The 18,475-nt window shown below is 41.1% G+C and overlaps 1 protein-coding gene across 3 annotated transcripts in view; it reads left to right on the top strand.

Moving 5' to 3' along the window:
- SEMA6A (semaphorin 6A) overlaps positions 1-18,475 on the top strand; it is a 120,015-nt gene that overhangs the window by 51,185 nt on the left and 50,355 nt on the right. For all 3 annotated transcript variants that reach the window (XM_014257070.2, XM_005528129.3, XM_088054177.1), the window contains exons 2-8: positions 1,027-1,164; positions 3,546-3,663; positions 9,238-9,298; positions 10,791-10,853; positions 11,669-11,770; positions 14,531-14,621; positions 17,937-18,056. In XM_014257070.2, the coding sequence (XP_014112545.1) occupies positions 1,065-1,164; positions 3,546-3,663; positions 9,238-9,298; positions 10,791-10,853; positions 11,669-11,770; positions 14,531-14,621; positions 17,937-18,056 (655 nt within the window). In that variant the 5' untranslated portion in view covers positions 1,027-1,064. The remainder of the gene's footprint in view (positions 1-1,026; positions 1,165-3,545; positions 3,664-9,237; positions 9,299-10,790; positions 10,854-11,668; positions 11,771-14,530; positions 14,622-17,936; positions 18,057-18,475) is intronic.

The following is an 18,475-nucleotide window of genomic DNA, read 5'->3' as shown; positions in this document are numbered from 1 at the left end:
TCTAATATTAAATAGTGCAGCAGAAGGGCAAGTTAGCACTTTGTTTGCCAAATTAACTTTCAAAGACTATGTAGGTTATGAAGTTTGACTTTCTGCCCATAAATCTTGAATGAGTGAGAGACCACTGTAAAATAGCTTTGTTCAAAAGGAACCTTTGGCAGGCAGCATCAAAGGTTTGAAATGCTGGAAAGGATGAAAAGAACACCCCACTTTTGCACTGATTTCCCCTACAGATCAATGTCTCTGTGAAATTTGCCTGAGAATTATGAAGTATTTACTGTATTATGTGCTGGGTTTTCTCACTGTATCCAAATGCCCCAGTGGTTCCTTTTATCTTGAAGATTTAGGGATATTTTTGTACATGAAATCTGAATGAATGAATGAATGCATCAGTGGAGCACAAGGAAAAAATATGCTGGATTTAGACAGTTCTTTTCTATCGTATTTTATCACAAGTTGGAGTACTGGTTTTACGACACCTAAATTTATGGGTACATATTTTTATGGTAAAGCCCAATGACATGTTCTGAATGCTCCATCAAGCTCTCTCAGTGTTTCTTCACTTGATTCACAACTCTGCAGGGTATGAATCAGTCCTGTAGTATAATTCTTAATCTCTTTCTAACCAGAATAATGTAGTGTGGGTTTGTTTTTTTTATTTATGGTGTGTGTCATCATGTCATCATCTAATTATGTAAACCAAAGAAGGGGGAAATAAAATATTTCTTGGAATACTCTTGTCAGCTGTCGATCAGTGCAGGAGATGAAGCATCTTTATTGCATATAAGCATCATAGGCAGAAGTTTTTTTTGTAACACACAGGTCCTTAAGTCTATCCTCAAGCAAGATGTGGTCCTGCTGGGGCATGGGTTGAAGAATAACCGGCTTTGCAGGGCAGTTTCTGCTTAGAAACACCTCCTCAGGTACAGCGAGAGGCTTGAGGAGAAAAGCTCCCTCTACTTTCAACAGACTCTTAGAAGCTCTGGTCCAACAGAAGGTGATTAAACTCTTGTTTTTCTTCCACAGGGTGAAGTGAAGAAGTGAAGCCTCACAGCTGAACTACTATGAGGTCAGAAGCCTTGCTGCTATATTTCACACTGCTACACTTTGCTGGGGCTGGTTTCCCAGAAGATTCTGAGCCTATCAGTATTTCGCATGGCAACTGTAAGTATAAGGGGCCAGAGGACTTCATTTGTACTGAAGTATTGATCAAGGGACTTCAAATCAACCCTACTTAAATACTTAAATACAGTTGCAGTGGATATAGTTGTTTTGTCTTGATTTCTCCCATATCAGCCAATTTACATTCTCTAGTAATCATAAGGAACATGGCTTTTTCACATGGTCTTATTATTTGTTAATCTAATACAAATAATTGAATTTACTTCATTAAGCTCAGATGAATTCTGCTTGAGCATTAGGCATTTTTTTTTCCTAAGATGGAATTGTAGCTAAACAGCAAATCAAGACAAAGAATCTTCTATGACAGAAGGTCTCTCCTTTCTTACCAGTAGAGATTGGCACACTCTCCAAAATCTAGTGTAATACCAACAGCTGCATATTGAGATCTGCTAGCTAAACAGGTGGAGAGCTTTCTGTGCATTTTACTGTGGACATCAGGCTTGGCTTAACTGTTTCTTTCACATTTGCCTCAGCTCAATTGCGATAATGGCAAAGAAAATTCTTCTAAGTCCCAAAGTTTCAGATGTTTATAAGGAAGTCTTTATCATCTGGGCCTCTAAAAACACAGGGAGTAGCAAGTCAGCCAAGAGCAGGCCTGTGTTCAATTCTTTATTTGTTCAGGAATTTGGTTTTAAAATTGCCCGTGTTTACTGTGCTTTGGAATGGCCTTGGTGCCCATAAACTTTTCTGTCCTCTGTAACACCAGTCTGAAATATGAGACTCCAGGGCACACCTGATGTGCTGCAAATGCCAAGAGACCTCTGGGATACAGCAACAGGGAAGAACTGCTCAGAACCAAACCAGGCGCTTCCTGGCTAGTGTGGCCACTGGATCTTCAGCACCAACATTTTCACCCTCCAGAATGGCAGCGCTAATCATTCTTGCAAAATGATTTGCCAGACTTGATCCTTTTGGAGAAATAGAACATGAGATAATTTTTCCTCTGCATCATGGCATGCTGAAGTGGACATGGATGCCCCTATTTGTTCTATGTCCATGATTTACAGAGGAAACAAAAAACACCCTGACAATAAAACTTGGCATTTTGCATTAGGACATGATCAGAAGGATTAAGCTCCTGAATGTAAATCCTGCCTGGTGTCTTAATTTATTTCTTCAAGAGTTCTCAGCACCTGGTTTGGAGAGAAGTTCCTTTTTCTATCTATTGTATCTATTGTATGATAGTTTTATCACCAGACTTTCTGGCACATGACACTCTGAGTTGCTTTGCTGAAGCCATGATGTGAACCAATACTTTGACCAAGGACAAGTACAATGCTCTTAGAAGACAATAACTGAAAATACTAAAGCAGCAGATGAGTTTCTGAAGAAACAGACTCCCACAAAGAGCTCAGTTTTCTGGGAAAGCATATTAATGGGGAAAAGGAATAGCTAGATGCTAGTCAGCTCTGTATAATACTCACTTGCAGCAGATCTGCAATGATAATGCTCATCAGAGGATTATCCTCATCCTGTCTTCTGTTATTTACTTAATTATTTACTTAATTAGCTTCTTCTTTGTGTACCTAGATGTTGTGATCCTGTGATATGCATGAATGTGAAGTAGCCCTTGATCAGAAGTGTTCACTGTTGTTATAGGTTGTGCACCCATCTGAAGAGCAGTGGTGTGTGCTGAGTTCTCACCCAAAAAATATAATGGGAATAGACAATAAATGCTCTTGCTGACTGGTAGAACTGGGGGGAAAGCTGACTTGTTGATAGCACAAGCTCAGTACAGGGATTCCAATCCAGTTGCCAGAAGGACTGGCATATCAGACTGGATGCCAAAATAATGTGCAGTGACTTTCACTTCATAAAGTTCAAGTGGTGATTTCCCACCATTCCTCAAAAATCCCTGCAGCTGTTCTATGACAGCAGTCGAGTCCTGTAGAAAACCCAGGGAACTGGTAGTTTGAACCAATGAGAGCCAAGTCTTTTGCTCTAGCCACTACCAGTCCAGACATCATGGTAATTGATAGGCCACTGTGGAATAGTTTTGTCCTGATAGACATGCTTTGGCAGCCAGGAGCAAGCATTTAAGTTCTGCAAGCAGTGAAAGAAAAACTGTGAAAAAGTGCCATGTACCTGTGTGCCAAGAGCTCCAGAACAGCTTTATGCTCAAAAACTTCACAGTTTCTGTCTTCTGCAAAGGTGATGACTTCCTCCTTTGCAGCAGCAGAGACTGTAACCTTGAGGAACTCTCCAGCTCTCTGTGCTCATGCCTTCCAGCCCCAGTCTGTGCTTCCAGGGCAGAACAGAAACCACGGGTTTTGGCTATAGCTGGCCCCCCTGGTGCTTCATGTTAACACCATTTCAGTTTGTTATTCTCTTTTGACCCTGTTGATTTTTTTTCCTTCCTCCAGATACAAGACAGTATCCGGTGTTTGTGGGTCACAAACCAGGGCGGAACACCACACAGAGGCACCGGCTGGACATCCAGCTTGTCATGGTCATGAACAGGACCCTCTACATTGCTGCTAGGTCAGTAGCACTCCCCTCTTACTGCTTTAAGAGGAGAAAGGAGAAGACAAGGAATATTCTGAGTTCTTCTCTGATGGTCACATTATTTTTAGGATTGTCTTGCAGAGAGTTTTGCAGCCTGTTAGTAAGACATATTAGAAACCTTGCTAAATTATCAGCTAAAGTTTTGTGATGCGTTACACCCATGCTTTAGGACTACATACATCTGCCTTCCTCTGAAACCTGCAAGAGGGAAGTTGCCAGAAAAAATAATTTAGTTCCATGGAAAAGCAATTCTGTCCTCATTGTTTCATTCCAGTTGTGCTCACCAGTAATGAATGACAAATTTTAAAGAATAATTCTTCCGTGCACAGATGCATTTTTTGTAAGAGTTATTAGAATGTAATTTTGCTGATTTAGGCATGTTTTTTAAATCGTAAGACAAAAAAAAAAAAAAACCAAAAACCTAATATGCTTCCTCAAGGTTAATTGAATTTAGTGCCTTGAGTTTTTTGGAGAGCTGTACTGTGCAGACATGAGCACATCTTTTTATAAAAATTGCACATAGAGTCACCCATTCAGTTTGCCTAGCCCAGCTTGCACTATCAGCCTCAGCGGGGCTACACCCATTATACACCTGCTAGCCTGGCAGAGATCAGAGTTAACACTTTATCTCCCTACCCATGACAATCTTAGAGTGGGAATTACATGAGAGATGCCGAATGAGTGCATGAGGGCTCCAGATTAGCAAGGGTGGGTAGTCCAGTTTAGGAGCTCTTGGACCCAGATCCTGTCTGGGACCTCCCTGCAAGCTGCCTCTGAAGTAGTAGCTTGTTTTCTGCCTGTTTTCTGGTCCTCCATTGGAAAAATACGCACCTTTCTGCATGTGCCACATAAAACCAGGCTGTTGCTGCAGATGGGAGAAGTGGTGGGTGGGATAGCCAAGAATGAAGGGGAACAGCTGCTGAACAGGCAGCCTCTCACCACCAGCCCTGTCTGCAAAGCCCTTGGCAGTCTCTGGGAGCTGCCTGGCTTTCTTCTCAAACAGCCACTCCCCATCTCCTGGGTGGTCGGATGAGTCCTGTGGGGGAAAGCTGCCTGTGGATCTCTGTGTGGCACCACCTAATTGGTAATTGCGTTACACCGGCACGGTCACTCAGCGACGCTTTCAGAGTCGTGTCCCTGGCTGCTGGAAGAACACACCTGTTCCCTTAGCCAGCCATCGCAGCTGCTCTGGGTAATTGCAGCTTCCTCGGGCTCCCTGCACGCCCCGCACTGCCTGGGCTCTGGGCGACAGAGCTCAGGGCTCTCACGGCAAGACCGCGAGTCCAGGCAGGGAGCGAGTATCCTTCCACAGGCGCTGCGGTGGTGGTGGTGGTGGTGGTCGTACAAGTCCAGAGGTCAGCCCTGCTGCAAGTGGCTGCAAGCCCTGTGCTTTGCCTGAGCTCCAAGATTGGTGTTTCTGCTGTGTTTAGTGGGTAATGAGTGGGGCAGGGCAGAGAGTTGAATAGGTTTGAAAGGTGGTGGCAGGATTTCCTCCTTTTCATGACTGAGCTCCCTTTGCTTTCCTTATTTGTTTCCCTTTAAATTAGGAAATTATTTGCAGTGAGGTGGTAGTAAATCCTCTTTGCAGATTTTGCTCTGCTGTTTTCATAGGTTTGTTCCCAGACTGAGATTGACGCAGTTAGACTGTCTCAGTGCCCGAGTGACTGGCATTACAGCAGGAAAAGCCAGAAAACAGCTTTGTGCACAAATAATAATGCAAATAATTTTATGTGCACAAATTATGTGAAGAATGCCAATATTTGGGGCATAACATGTACTAGTATGTGAATATGCATTCTTCCTTATTTGTATAAAACAACTTCCTACAATGAGAGTGCTTATGTAGTCCCAGGATCTTGTGACCTACAAAAAAGAATAAAGGCCTGGTCTGTTTTGTACTTACACAGGCATGAAAATCTTCTTACGCTTTTTTTTTCCTTCAGTAACTCAAAACCTCTTTGACATATTCTTTCCCCCCTCCGTGTTACTGAATAAAGTCCTTCCTGGGCTGACAAGACTATTTGATGCAAGTTGAAACTCAGACGTAATCTTTAAGTAACAAACTTCAGAAAATGGGTCATCCTTCCCTATCTAGTGTGATTGAAAGCTTGTAATTCAAATACTGAATTTCCTTCAAAGGCAGTAGTAAATCTCGAGATTGGAAGCAAATTTATACACAAGCAAAGGTATTAGCGAAAGCATTTTATAACAAGACTCATTGAAAACTAGCTAAATAAATCTTCGGGCTATTATATGAGATATTGCTTTCATGCTTTTTTTATACATTGAAATACAGTGATCCTAAGTTTATGTTTTATCTAATTATCTGAAAAACAATCAAAACAAATGGTTAAATTCTGAGAGTTTTTATTTTAGGGCTGTTGTGTTTAGGCTGGTTTTTTTTTTTTTTTCTTTGTTTGCTTGTTTTTGAAAAAGTGTTGACTTTCGCAGACAGTTTCAGCGCACCAGAAAGGCTAACTCAGATTGGAGAGCTGCTTAGATTTTATTAATGAGCAACTGGCATAGAACAAAATTTCTGTCAGTCTGCTACATTTTTTGTCATTTGGGATACATGACTCCTGTATTAGCTATTACCAAATAAAGTTTTATGTCACTTCACAAAGGCATTATTTCATGTTATCAGGCAGAAATACACAGCCAATATAAATCAGAAGAACTCAGCCAAAGCCCATAAAGCTTTGCTGTCTGAATATCTGGCTTGCAGTCTGTGAAGAACCAGCTCTGTCATCTTTTTTCTCGTGGGAAGGGTACTCCCTCGCCATCTCCCTCTCACTCACCCACACCCAGGCACACACCCCCTTTTTTCTAAGTTTGCTGTGTCTCCTCCTCCCATTGTCTCATGCAGTGGCAGCTTTTGTTCACATTATCTGCCACCCCTCCTGTGTGTGTGGAGCTGGGTATGGGGTGGCTCCCTCCTCATTTGCAGTTACATGTTTCCAAACCCTGCACCGAGTGCCAAGGGTCGTGCACAGCCAGTGGCATTATTTAAATTCCCTTCCTCGACAAGATTATGCCATGGCAACAAAACTTGGTTCTGCTGACTGGAGGTGGGAAAAACGGAAGCTCTAGGATTAAGTAAATTTGTGTTAGAATAACTTAATTAGCAGTAAACTGTACACATGCCACAGCTACTAGATAGTAGGAGTTGGGCAGCAGTGGGAAAAGGAGAACAAGGACAATCCCACGTTTTCTGTGATTAGGGAGCCCTCCCCCAAATCTGACAGCTCTTTTGCTCTCTACTGACACTGTCAGCAACTGTGGTTTGTCTGTGGCATAACAAAATGATATGTAATTTTCCTGATGCTACCCTTCTTTCCAACAATCCCGTCAGCATAAGTTTGGTTTGAACTGTTCCTTGAACCAGAAAGTAAGTCCTCTAAAGACTGTTTTATTGAGATTGGGACTAAACAACTCGGCTCTTTCTGAGTACCACTGATGTATTTTCTAGTTGTCTTGTTGAAAATGAAAAAATTGTAACCTCTGGAAAGCGAGGCTGATGAATAAAATCAAGAGCTTTGCTGGAAGAAGGGTTTTAGAGGTCCACCCGCACCTCATTTGCAATTCAAGAGATTTTCCCCCCACACTTTTATATAGCAGGAGTGACAGCAATAAAGAGCAATGCACATAAAAAGGGAACCATGACGTAATCCATTAAGCTGATATCGTGCTAATAGGTAATTTTATTCCAGAACCAACCCTGACCACTGCTCTGTCCCTGAAGTCAGGCAAATAATAAACTGAAGTATTAAACCAATCTTAGAAGTAAATGACAGCTCTGGTTTTAGTCTGGAGGAGAAGAAAACCCATCAACTCCTCGATCTGGCATCTTACAAAGCAAACTCCAAGCTCCACAGGAGACAAATTTTTAAAAGCCTGTTCCCTACCGCAGTGCTGCCACTTTTCTCCACCTGAGAGAAGTGTTGTTTATTTCTCTTGTAGCAGTATTCTGTATTTTCCTTATTTAAAGAGACTAGCACTAGTTCCCCAAAACCCAATAAAGATGAAACTAACCTTGCCAGCAGGGATTTCTAAAATGGAAAGAGCCTGCATTCTGCTTTCAGCAGACCCCTCTGATGCTGTGGATCATACTTCAGCTGCGCAGTTCTCTGCAATTTTCTTTCAAGGAAAAATGAGATCAAAGTCCCAATTTGATGTGCTGATTACTACAGCATTGTGGGTTGATGGGTTTTTTCAACTTTTGGGTTCTATACAGAGCTGTCCTTGTTCTAAGCTTACATGGAAGAGAATGTCTAAAAATATCTCTTTACCTGTGTAGTTGTGTCTATTTCCTCTTTCCAAGAAGAGTATGGCAGCTAATTTTAGAGAGGGACAGGTTCTCAGGAAAATAGGAAAGTAAATGCAAGAAAAAAAGTGTGAACTTTTTTTCAGAGAAATATTTTACAGTTTAGTTTGGCCAGCAGTATGTGAAGAAAAGAATGATTTCTGGGAATAGTTTTGTGTCTGTCAGCTTTTGTCTGCCATATTGTCAATCAAATTATAACAGTTAAAGTTAAATATTTAAAAGGGAAGAGGAGAGGAGACTCAGGGAGGGGAGGGGAGGGGAGGGGGGCGGAGGGGAGGGGAGGGGAGGGGAGGGGAGGGGAGGGGAGGGGAGGGGAGGGGAGGGGAGGGGAGGGGAGGGGAGGGGAGGGGAGGGGAGGGGAGGGGAGGGGAGGGGAGGGGAGGGGAGGGGAGGGGAGGGGAGGGGAGGGGAGGGAGGAGGGGAGGGGAGGGGAGGGGAGGGACGGGGAGAGGGGGGGGGGGGGGGGAGGGGAGGGGGGGGGAGGAGAGGGGAGGAGAGGAGAGGGGAGGGGAGGAGGGGAGAGGAGAGGAGAGGAGAGGAGAGGAGAGGAGAGGAGAGGAGAGGAGAGGAGAGGAGAGGAGAGGAGAGGAGAGGAGAGGAGAGGAGAGGAGAGGAGAGGAGAGGAGAGGAGAGGAGAGGAGAGGAGAGGAGAGGAGAGGAGAGGAGAGGAGAGGAGAGGAGAGGAGAGGAGAGGAGAGGAGAGGAGAGGAGAGGAGAGGAGAGGAGAGGAGAGGAGAGGAGAGGAGAGGAGGATTAGGGGGATTAACCTCTTTTTAACCCATGTTAGTGAGTACATATGTGGCACAGTGACTTCCAGCCCAGAAATCTGGCAAAGACTGCCTAAAAGCTTGCAGCTGATTTCAGGATAAACAAAACATCTTCATACTACATTGTGGCATCTACTGTAGAACTGATAGAGCAGAAATCATGTGACACATATCTACTTTCCCAAATCTCATTTGTTCAAATAAATAATTGCTTTTGGGGAAGAATCTTACTTTGAAGTTTTGTAGCACTTTTTTTCTCTTAATGGAAAAGCAAACAGTTTATATGTAAAAATGCTTTTGTGGGAGAAGCAGGAGATGCTGCCAGTAATGTTTCCTGGTAAGATCTCTGATTTTTTTTTAAATGGATTATGGATTATCTTGTGATGGATAGCTCTCTTGTAGAAAATAAACTGTCTGACTACTCCATGTGACTTCGTATTCATTTGCTTTTGTTTACAGGGACCATATTTATACTGTTGATATGGACACATCACATACAGAAGAAATTTATTTTAGCAAAGTAAGTAGCTTTTATCATCACCCAGAAACCAAGGACACTAGAAAAAGCTTCAAATAAATAGGATGATGACATTGTTTTAAAGAACTTCCAGCACTGCTGTAAAACTGTAATAAGCAAGCAAGATGGCATTGCTAATCATATTTGGGGAGAGCTAGAATAGCAATCATGTCCTCTGTGAGTTTCTGATAAGTGGTTTAGCTGGGCTGATAAGCAATCTGTACTGAAATATGGTGAGGTCCCTGATGGAACATCTGTCAAACATCTATTCATTTATATGCAGCAGTTTTCTGTAACAGCTATACTATCCCAATTAAGTCTACTGAAACTTTCATCATAAGAAGCAAGTTACATATTTTCATGTGCACAATTTGTTTTCACTCGTGCAAGAACTGACTGAATAAAATCTTACTATAACACCACTTTGTAGATGTATTCTCATTATCTCCATGGGAAGTTGCATTCAAACGAGAAAAACTTTGTCTGCATTACTACATTGGATATTAACATGAACATACTGAGAATAATCTCCCTTCAGCTCCTTTGCATTGCATTCATATTGTGTAACATATATTAAACACAGCCTTGGGCCCACAGAAGTTCATACAAATTTGGGCACTGGGTGAATTCCACTGGAGAAGGGGACAGTGCTTCATTATAACTATGAATGATGCTGAAGATGAACTTTTTTACTCATGAGAGAGTGATGGCACAAGCTTATAATGGGAATTAATATTCATGGTTACTCTTTCAGCTTAGACCCCTCCATGAATGCACAGTGCCTCAGTTTACTGATCAGGAACTGATAGTGTCTAAGGTGATGCCATCTTAGGCCATGTGATTTTAAACAAAGTTTTATTATAATTAATAAGCCTTCCATGTTTGACCATTATTTAAACTCATCTCAAAAAAAAACCCCAAAAAAACCTGGGTACAGGATTTACCTGTAAATCTTGTGGAGGAAGAGTGTTAGCAGATAAAGTCAGCAGTGTCTTGACAGCTGGAAAACTCCTAGAGCTTGTTAGCTGAATTAAAGTGGTAAGATTTACCTGAATTTTATTTCTTTCCAGATCTAACATGTTGTCTTTCAGAATGCATATTTCATTTAGAATCCAGTGAAGGTTCATAGTCCATAAATAGCAATAGTAATAGGTAGTCTATAAATGATAATTCTCATTTGTAGAGCAATATGAATTAAAAGAAGAGAACATCTAGTACTTTTAAGAAAAGTACACATTTTTCAAAGTGGGCCTATTGTTGAATTCTGTTAGTTTAGGCTTTAAAGATAGAGGGATGGGTTTCCAGTCTCTTGAACTGGAGACAAAACAAACTCCACATCACTAAACCTTCATTTTGTGGAGAATTAATCATGGAGAAAGTGCAGAAAACTTTCAATAAACTTTCAAAAGATAGTCTCCCCTAAGGGACTTCTAATTCTGAAATCAAAAGTTAAAAACCTCTGAGTTCTAATTGATATCTTTCTTTATTCTTGCAGAAATTGACATGGAAATCTAGACAAGCTGATGTAGACACATGCAGAATGAAGGGAAAACATAAGGTAGGTAATTTTAATTTCTTCTGCAACTGCCACTTTAGTTGCATCAGTATTATCTCCGGCTGCTGCCTGTGATGTGGAATGGATCGTGCCATTCACTTCTTACCAGTAATTGCTTTTTCCATCAGCTTTCTGAAGGCTTTAATTTGCAAAAATAGTTCACTTAGAATGTGATAAAATATTACGACAGAAGCCACAGCAATATCTGAAATACTTAAAGGCATTGAGCAGATCCCAGTGCTTAGTGCACCAGTCTTGCTTCAAAAGCTGGGTGCTGCTGTCCATCCTCCTGTGGGAATGCACTGAGAAGTTTGGGTAAAAATGAATGTGGGGCTGTAGAAGGACTGTTTCTCACACCAGTTTCACCCTCCTGTAACCTATGACTGGCACAAGTGGTATCAAAGTTAGATGCAGACTCTTTGATTCTTTACTTCCCCTTTTAGTTACAGAAGCTTCATGCCAGAACACTGTAGTGGTGATGTCACTGTCTGACCGCAGCACAGGTGACAAGATCAGATTTCTTTGCTGTTCAGGAAAGCAACAGTTTCCAAACAAAATTCACCTTTGTCGGCAACAGCAAAGTAGGAGCTGTAATATGAATGCTGTCTCTTCAGTTCTTTGTAATTTTTAAACTACTAGAATATAAATTAATTACAATTTGCTCATTGTCACTTAAACATAGTCAAAATAAGGCTAGAGTATCACAGTGAGTACCAGCCAAGTTAATTTTAAACCTGACGATGAAATATCACTGCTTAAAAATAAAAACAAATACTCAAAATACAGGAGTTGAAATAATTTTTATTCTTTTTCTTCAGGATGAATGTCATAACTTTATTAAGGTTCTCCTAAAAAGAAATGAGGACACACTGTTTATCTGTGGGACAAATGCATTCAACCCTTCTTGCAGGAACTACAAAGTATGTAATCTGCATGTGGAATTTCTCTTATGCCTTGTTTTTTGGTTGGATTTATTGTGACCGTGTTGGCAGCAGCATGAGGTTGTATTCAGCTGTGCACCATTCAACTCTGAAATATTTGTCCTGACTTGTTTCAGTGCTACCGAGTTCAGTGTTGATTGGATTTCTGAGAAAATCTCAGACTGAATAGTTCTAGTTCTTTGCAACTCCTGCACGTCAAGAGTATTGCCACTTTGCATTGCCCTCCATAGGTGCAGAGTCCTTCAGATCCCTGCTTGGGGATGTTGTCACTCCTCAGAAAGTTCCTCAGCTTGTCACTGACACTCACATCAAATCATAGACTAATATTGGAGGTTACTTCTGAGTAGCAGGTTTTGAAATTTCTGTCGTACTGTTCTCAGTCGCAAAACCAGTTCTCAAGATGCTTGAGGGCATAGCAAGCAAAACTTGAGTTTCTTGTGAACCCCCCAGATAGGGACACTGTGGAAATCCTGCAGCATTGTGTGCTGTGGAAGTGATGGCAGAATCCATCCATGACAGCAAATCTCCACAAGGAAGAGTACAGGAAGACAGTGGTGTATTCCTCACTTGCTGGGGATCTGCAAAGCCACAACGTTGTCTAGAGCAGTGTCGAAACTGCTGGTCTGTGCGTACTTGACATTAATGCCCTGAAGCCAATTTATTCATTGGCGTAGTGCATCCCAGTAGTCTCCATTCCAATAGGACCCATTTACTGAAATATTTCCCATTTTCTTAGGATTTCACCATTATATTCTTATATAACTCCCAACAGTGAATGTCTCTGGAGTAGTTTTGAAATTAGTTTATTTAGGCATTTGACATCCACACTCTGCTTTTCTAGGCACTGTTACATCCCACAGGCCATTTCTCATCTTTTTTCTGGAAAAACAAAATTCAATAAAATAAAATGCTGCTCTTGACAAACCCACAACTGTCATTCAGGTTTTGGGTTCAGAGTTACTGTAAAAAAACAGAATAAAGATAACATCCAGGAAAACTACTTCCCTAGTGGTATTCACTGTGAGTGCTGCTCTTCCTTGATTTTTGTGCAATGATGCTTTACCTCATTTAGCCACTATAATGGCTGCAGTTTAGAAAACACAGGAGGGAAGTGCAGGGTAGTATTTTCTTCCAGTCTGCGGAGGAAGAACCAAATTTGAGTAAGAAAGCTTGTGTCATGGTGACTGTGAGGAACAGTTAGATGGTCTATTAACAGCTGTTTCTTTTATTCTTTCTTTGCCTGCTCCTAGTATGCAGTGAAGCTTCTTGATCTCAGGGCTGTATCTAGTGTTCTAGTACAGTTTGTAATTTTTTATCTCTGAATGCCATTAATGAGGCTAACAAATCTCAGCCAGTCTCCTTGCATGGAAATTGTCTTTTAGATACAATTACAGTTTTCTTTGGCATACTGATGTGAGGCATATAAATGGCCTTCTCCCCCTTACTCCAGAGTTTTCATCCCCCTCTCTGCAGAGCTGGATAGTGATCTCTCTGGCAGTCTTCAGGAGGCCTCTGCAACACCTGCCCTGACTTTTCCTCCATGTATCACTTCTTTATACAGAGAGAGGGCTAAACATGTGCCAAACAGAAAGCAGGGCTGCCCCTCAAGCCTGCAAGTGGCTGTGAGGATGAGCCCAGGTTGTGGAGCTTGGTGCAGGAAAAGTCACACAGGACTCTAACTCATTTCCTCTCACTATCACATGGAATGCTTTTCAGCCTTTGAGTAAATACAACTAACTGCCCTCAGAGTGGATTTTGACAGGAAGGATACATGACAGAAAGCAAATGATCACAAATCATCCTCCAAAGGACTTGGAAGCTGTAACATACAAATTAAAAGTTGATTTAAGTTGATGGTGCTGTGTGGGTTATTTCTCAGGCTCTGAATCTTTACTGTGTGTGATCTATACAGTATGAGCTGGACAGGTTGCCTCAATATGCTACAAAGGTTCTTATTCCCAAAATACAGTAATATAAGCATCTTAAAGAGGTAAGAGGTGTGCGATTCTCCCTTAGCTCACCAAACCTTCTTGAACTTCATGTAAAGTCAGTCTGTATATTTTTGTCATTATCAGTGCCCAGGGTGAATTTATTTCCCAGGAGTTATATATAAGCCTCAGAATTTACAATTGCTGCACAGATTAATTCTTGCCTGCTGCTAAGAGGATTCTCTATGACACAGACCCAACTTGTATAGTAAAACTTGAAGAGCATCTTTCTGAATATGCAAATCAAGGGAGAGAGCACCACTGTTGAGACTAGAGCAGAAGGATCTCTGGACTTGGGGAAGAAAAATGCACACAGAAATAATTGTCCTAGTGTTGTTTCTTCTGAATGCTGTGGTTTGCAGTCTTTTCTGTGCATAAGAGCGCTTCTGTTGGGTCACTGTTGAGGATAAATTTTGGAGCCTTGCCAGAACCACAGACCACATAGCCTGCTACAGTTCAAAACGAAACTTGTGTGCAGATAAAATACAGGCTGAAGACTTTTGTAAAATGTGTCAGGGTGATAATGACTAGCTCCAAAATAATGCCTGACTTACTAGACGTAATTTTTTCAGACTTATTTTATTTAATGCCATGATTTTTGTCAAGTTTTTACTTCATAGTCAGGAATAGAGTTAGAGAATGGGCCTTCTTCTCTGCCCAGAAAAGAAGAAGCACTGTCATAAGCCTCATCCTGGGTAAGAAGTTTTGTTTGTTTGTTTCTCTATTTGAGGAGCTCCCTTTGATTTTTCAGATGGATACCTTGGACTACCTGGAAGAGGAATTCAGTGGAATGGCCAGGTGCCCCTATGATGCAAAGCATGCCAATGTTGCATTGTTTGCAGGTAAAATGATGGAGATAAACTTTTTACTTTCTGTCCTGCAGCTCAGGCTTAGGATAATGCTGTGCCTCTTGCTTGAGCCCAGAATGCCCAGATCTAAAAGGTGTCAAAGGGAGTGAGCAATGACTAAAAAGAGGGGGCATAAGGAAATCTCTAGCAAAAAAATCCTTCCCTTTCTCTGGAACTAGCTTCACTGTCATCAACATTGCATGAAGCCACAGTTTCCTGGATCAATATTTCAGTACTTCCTGTATTCTTGATAATGTCACCAGTGTGAGGCACCATTTCTAGCTGCATCCAGCTTCTGTGAACGTCAAAGGAAGTCAAGGCTTGTGTAAGCTTTAATGAGGATTAAGCAGGATATGCTTTTTAACAACTCTAAGCCTAAGCTAACATTCGTAATAAAAGGAAGTCAAGGAAAATGCTGTGGCATGCCCTTTTCTAGATCTAGGAGGAAGGGGAAGGTGATTTTTTTGTTGTTGTTTTTTTAACTGAAAAATCTTAATATGGTCTTACCAGCTGCTGTAGACAAAAGGGGAGAAGTGTATTGGCTAGTGGTGATTTATGCTGCATGCAGAACAGTGTTAACTGTGATTTCTACTAGAATAGTTAGAAAAAGTGGGATCTTATAAATGGGGTTAATTTTGGCTGTTGATTGTGTGGTATTTTTGTACATCTCTTCAGGAATCCCTAATTAAATTATTTCTTTATCGAACTTCTCTTAGTGTGAACCCTGCTGATCTTTTTTTAGATCCGGCTGTTAGATTGGTGGTGAAAATAATAAAGACATCATCCGTGATAATGCGAGTCCTGTTCAGCAGGTGTGCTGCTATAAAACAGAGCCTGGGTGCTCACATGGAAATAACTAAGCTATTCCTCTGAAGATTTAAGAATGTGCAAGTATTTCAGCCATTCTCTAATAAGTCTGTAGCCAAAGGGCTCTATTAAGCACTACTATGTTTGAGGTATCATCATGTGCCTCACAAAAGAGAGATTTTATAACCTGTTTCAATTTTTTTTATTTTTTTTTTTTAATCTTTATAGTGCAAATAAGTGGGATCTTTTGTTTCAAGAATAGTCATGATGATAGCGGTACTATGTGATTTCTTAATTACAGTCACAGGCAATTAGAAATACGTAAAAGAATATATAAAGAAATATACAGTAGAAATTCTCCAATTGTAGCAAGTAATTCATAAAGCATGGAAAGAGAGAAAGTCCTTTAGGGAAATATTTTTCCCATGTTTCTCAGACTCCCTGTCCTTAGTGCAGTCTGAATGACCTCTCAGAAAGATCTTTCTCACTGTATTGGCCAAGAGTTTATGACCAGCCTATTGTAAACATTCACTTTGAATGCAGATGAAGTTCGGAAAGACAACTCCAAATTTGTCAGTGAAGAAATCCTTGCAATATTTGAAAACAAAGAGAATATTTATAGAAGTGACCTTACTCCTCCATGGTGATTCAGAATAAATTTGATACAGTTCAAATAAATATTTGTAGACTATGCCCCATAAATATGCTAGCTTCAGAAAATCACTGTAATATATGTCTTACATGTTGGTACCCATGCTAAGTTTTCAGAGTGCAATGAAAAGCAGTTTCAGAACAGTTTAGGGCACAAATCCAGGTCATCTGAGTTTGTTGGATGCATTTACATGAATATGGCTCATCTTGCTATTACAGCTGATATGTGCAACTTGTAGTTAGTCACAGGAACTTGGCAGGAAAGAAAATAGGAATGTGGTTGTACTAACATGAGTTCAGACATCCGTATCTCAACAATTGAGCTTTTTATTTTTTTATTCTATTTTAATTTGGGGAGGGGGGGGAACGACGACACGACATGACATGACATGACATGACACGACATGTTGTAATTACTTTTTCTGTTTTGCTGAGAAAAAATGATCATTCTTTAGTAGCCAAATAAGGACAAGACTTGCATGAGTCAGAACAAAGCATACAGTACTGCTAATAAAAAACATTCTGAATTTTAAATCTGGAGCTGAAATTCACAAACTCTCACAGGGTTTTGAGGGTTGGAAGGGAGCTCTGGAAATCATAGAGCCCAATTCCCCTTGCCAAGGCAGGGTCACCTACAGCAAGTGACACAAGAATGTGTCCAAATGGGGTTTGAATGCCTCACAGTGTTCTCAGTGTAAAGAAGTCCTTTCTTGTCTTGAGGTGGAACTTCTTGAGTTTTAGTTTGTGGCCGTTGCTCCTCGTCCTGTCACAGGGCACACTGAAGAGCCTAGCACTATCTGCTTGGCAACCTCCTTTGAAATACCTGTATTCATTAATGAGATTCCCTCTCAGTCTTAAATTAAATGGCGTCTGAAAGTATAAGGAGGAGAGCTTGGAGGCAATAGAAACCTCTCTGCTTTTTCTTGGGAATGTCCTCAGTGCTGGTGCCTTCAAGGCACCAACATAATCTCTATCAGAGGAGATGTAAACAATTCTGATTTTTATGCAGACACAGTAGAGACACAATTTTGTGGACTCATGCTGCGCCGCTTGTGCTTCTAGCAGACATCATGTTCCAACATCTTTCTCACACATGAAAACAGTCCTGTGCAGTTACTATGACCTGCAAACAGATTAGATAACAAATAAAATTTTAAAATGCTGTGGAGTCTTGTGCTTTTATGTCCTTATAGTTTCGTATATTTTGGTTGTCCTTGGGGTGCCATTTTGTAGGCCCTTTCTTATCACTTGTCCTCCATTCTTTAAGAGAGAGGAATGCATAATTCAAATGGGAAATGCCTAAAATGCATGCTAGAAAAGAAATATTGATGGGTAATCCTCCTCCATCTCTCTTCATTCCTGTTTCGTCAGGGCTCCCAGCATGCTATTTAATCTTTTGTTAGTGATCTTTGGCAGAGCAGAAGTGCTCTCAAGGGGAGAAATCTTTGTAAGTGTCAATTAGCTGACAGTCTTCAAGCCCTGTCTGGTTTGCACTCCCAGTTAAAATTAACAATTCTGTTATATTTGTTTTGCTGACATACCTAGGCAGAATTTCTGAGCACTGAACTGGTGACATGTGACTGTCAGTATCACGTACCTAAACTGAAGAATTATTCCATAAGGGTATTTTCTTCCACAGCATCCCCCTGAAATTACCATTTTGCAAAGTGGCAACTTGCTTGTTCAGTACTCAGTTCCATTTACCTAGCTGGATTTTTTTCCTTCCCTCCAGTGTTCCTAAGGAGACTGTGATGGCTTTGTTTCCCCTGCCCATCTGACTGATGAGAGAAGAAGCAATTGTATTATTTCTAATGCTCCTCCCCCCTTGTTTCTTCTTTCTGTCCTCCCCAGAGGGAAAGCTGTATTCTGCCACAGTGACCGACTTCCTTGCAATAGATGCAGTCATATATCGGAGCCTTGGAGACAGCCCAACTCTGCGGACAGTTAAACATGACTCCAAGTGGTTGAAAGGTAGATAAACAAACAAGGCAAAAAAAGCAGCACCTCTGATGAGAGTCTTGGGTTTCTGACAGACCTCTTTGTCAATTCATTTCACCAATGTTTTCTGGCAGAAAGAGGGAAGTAGATTGCATCTCTTGCTTACTCTGATCTGTTTATCTCTTTCTCTCTTCTCCTGACCCCAAGTTACTGGATTTGACAGAAGCTGTGAGCTGGGTAGATCAGGATATGTATTCCAGTGAGCTTTCCAAGCTGAAATCCACCAGTTTACATCTGTTGGATGGAAAAGTTGGAGCCTGCAGGGCTCTGTGTGCTTGGGCTGTGTTTGAAAATATTCCTGCCACAGCAGTGTTAGGTAACGGTCAAGGCTTTATGAAGTATAGAAGGTTTGTCCTGTAATGCTAAGATTCATTAATGAAACTAAAATTATG

The sequence above is a fragment of the Pseudopodoces humilis genome, chromosome 4, assembly GCF_049639895.1.
Source record: "Pseudopodoces humilis isolate 2021_Gansu_Grassland_sample_001 chromosome 4, ASM4963989v1, whole genome shotgun sequence".
Taxonomy (NCBI): domain Eukaryota; kingdom Metazoa; phylum Chordata; class Aves; order Passeriformes; family Paridae; genus Pseudopodoces; species Pseudopodoces humilis.
Note: the sequence above shows the minus strand (reverse complement) of the source record. Positions and strands in the feature narration are given on the sequence as shown.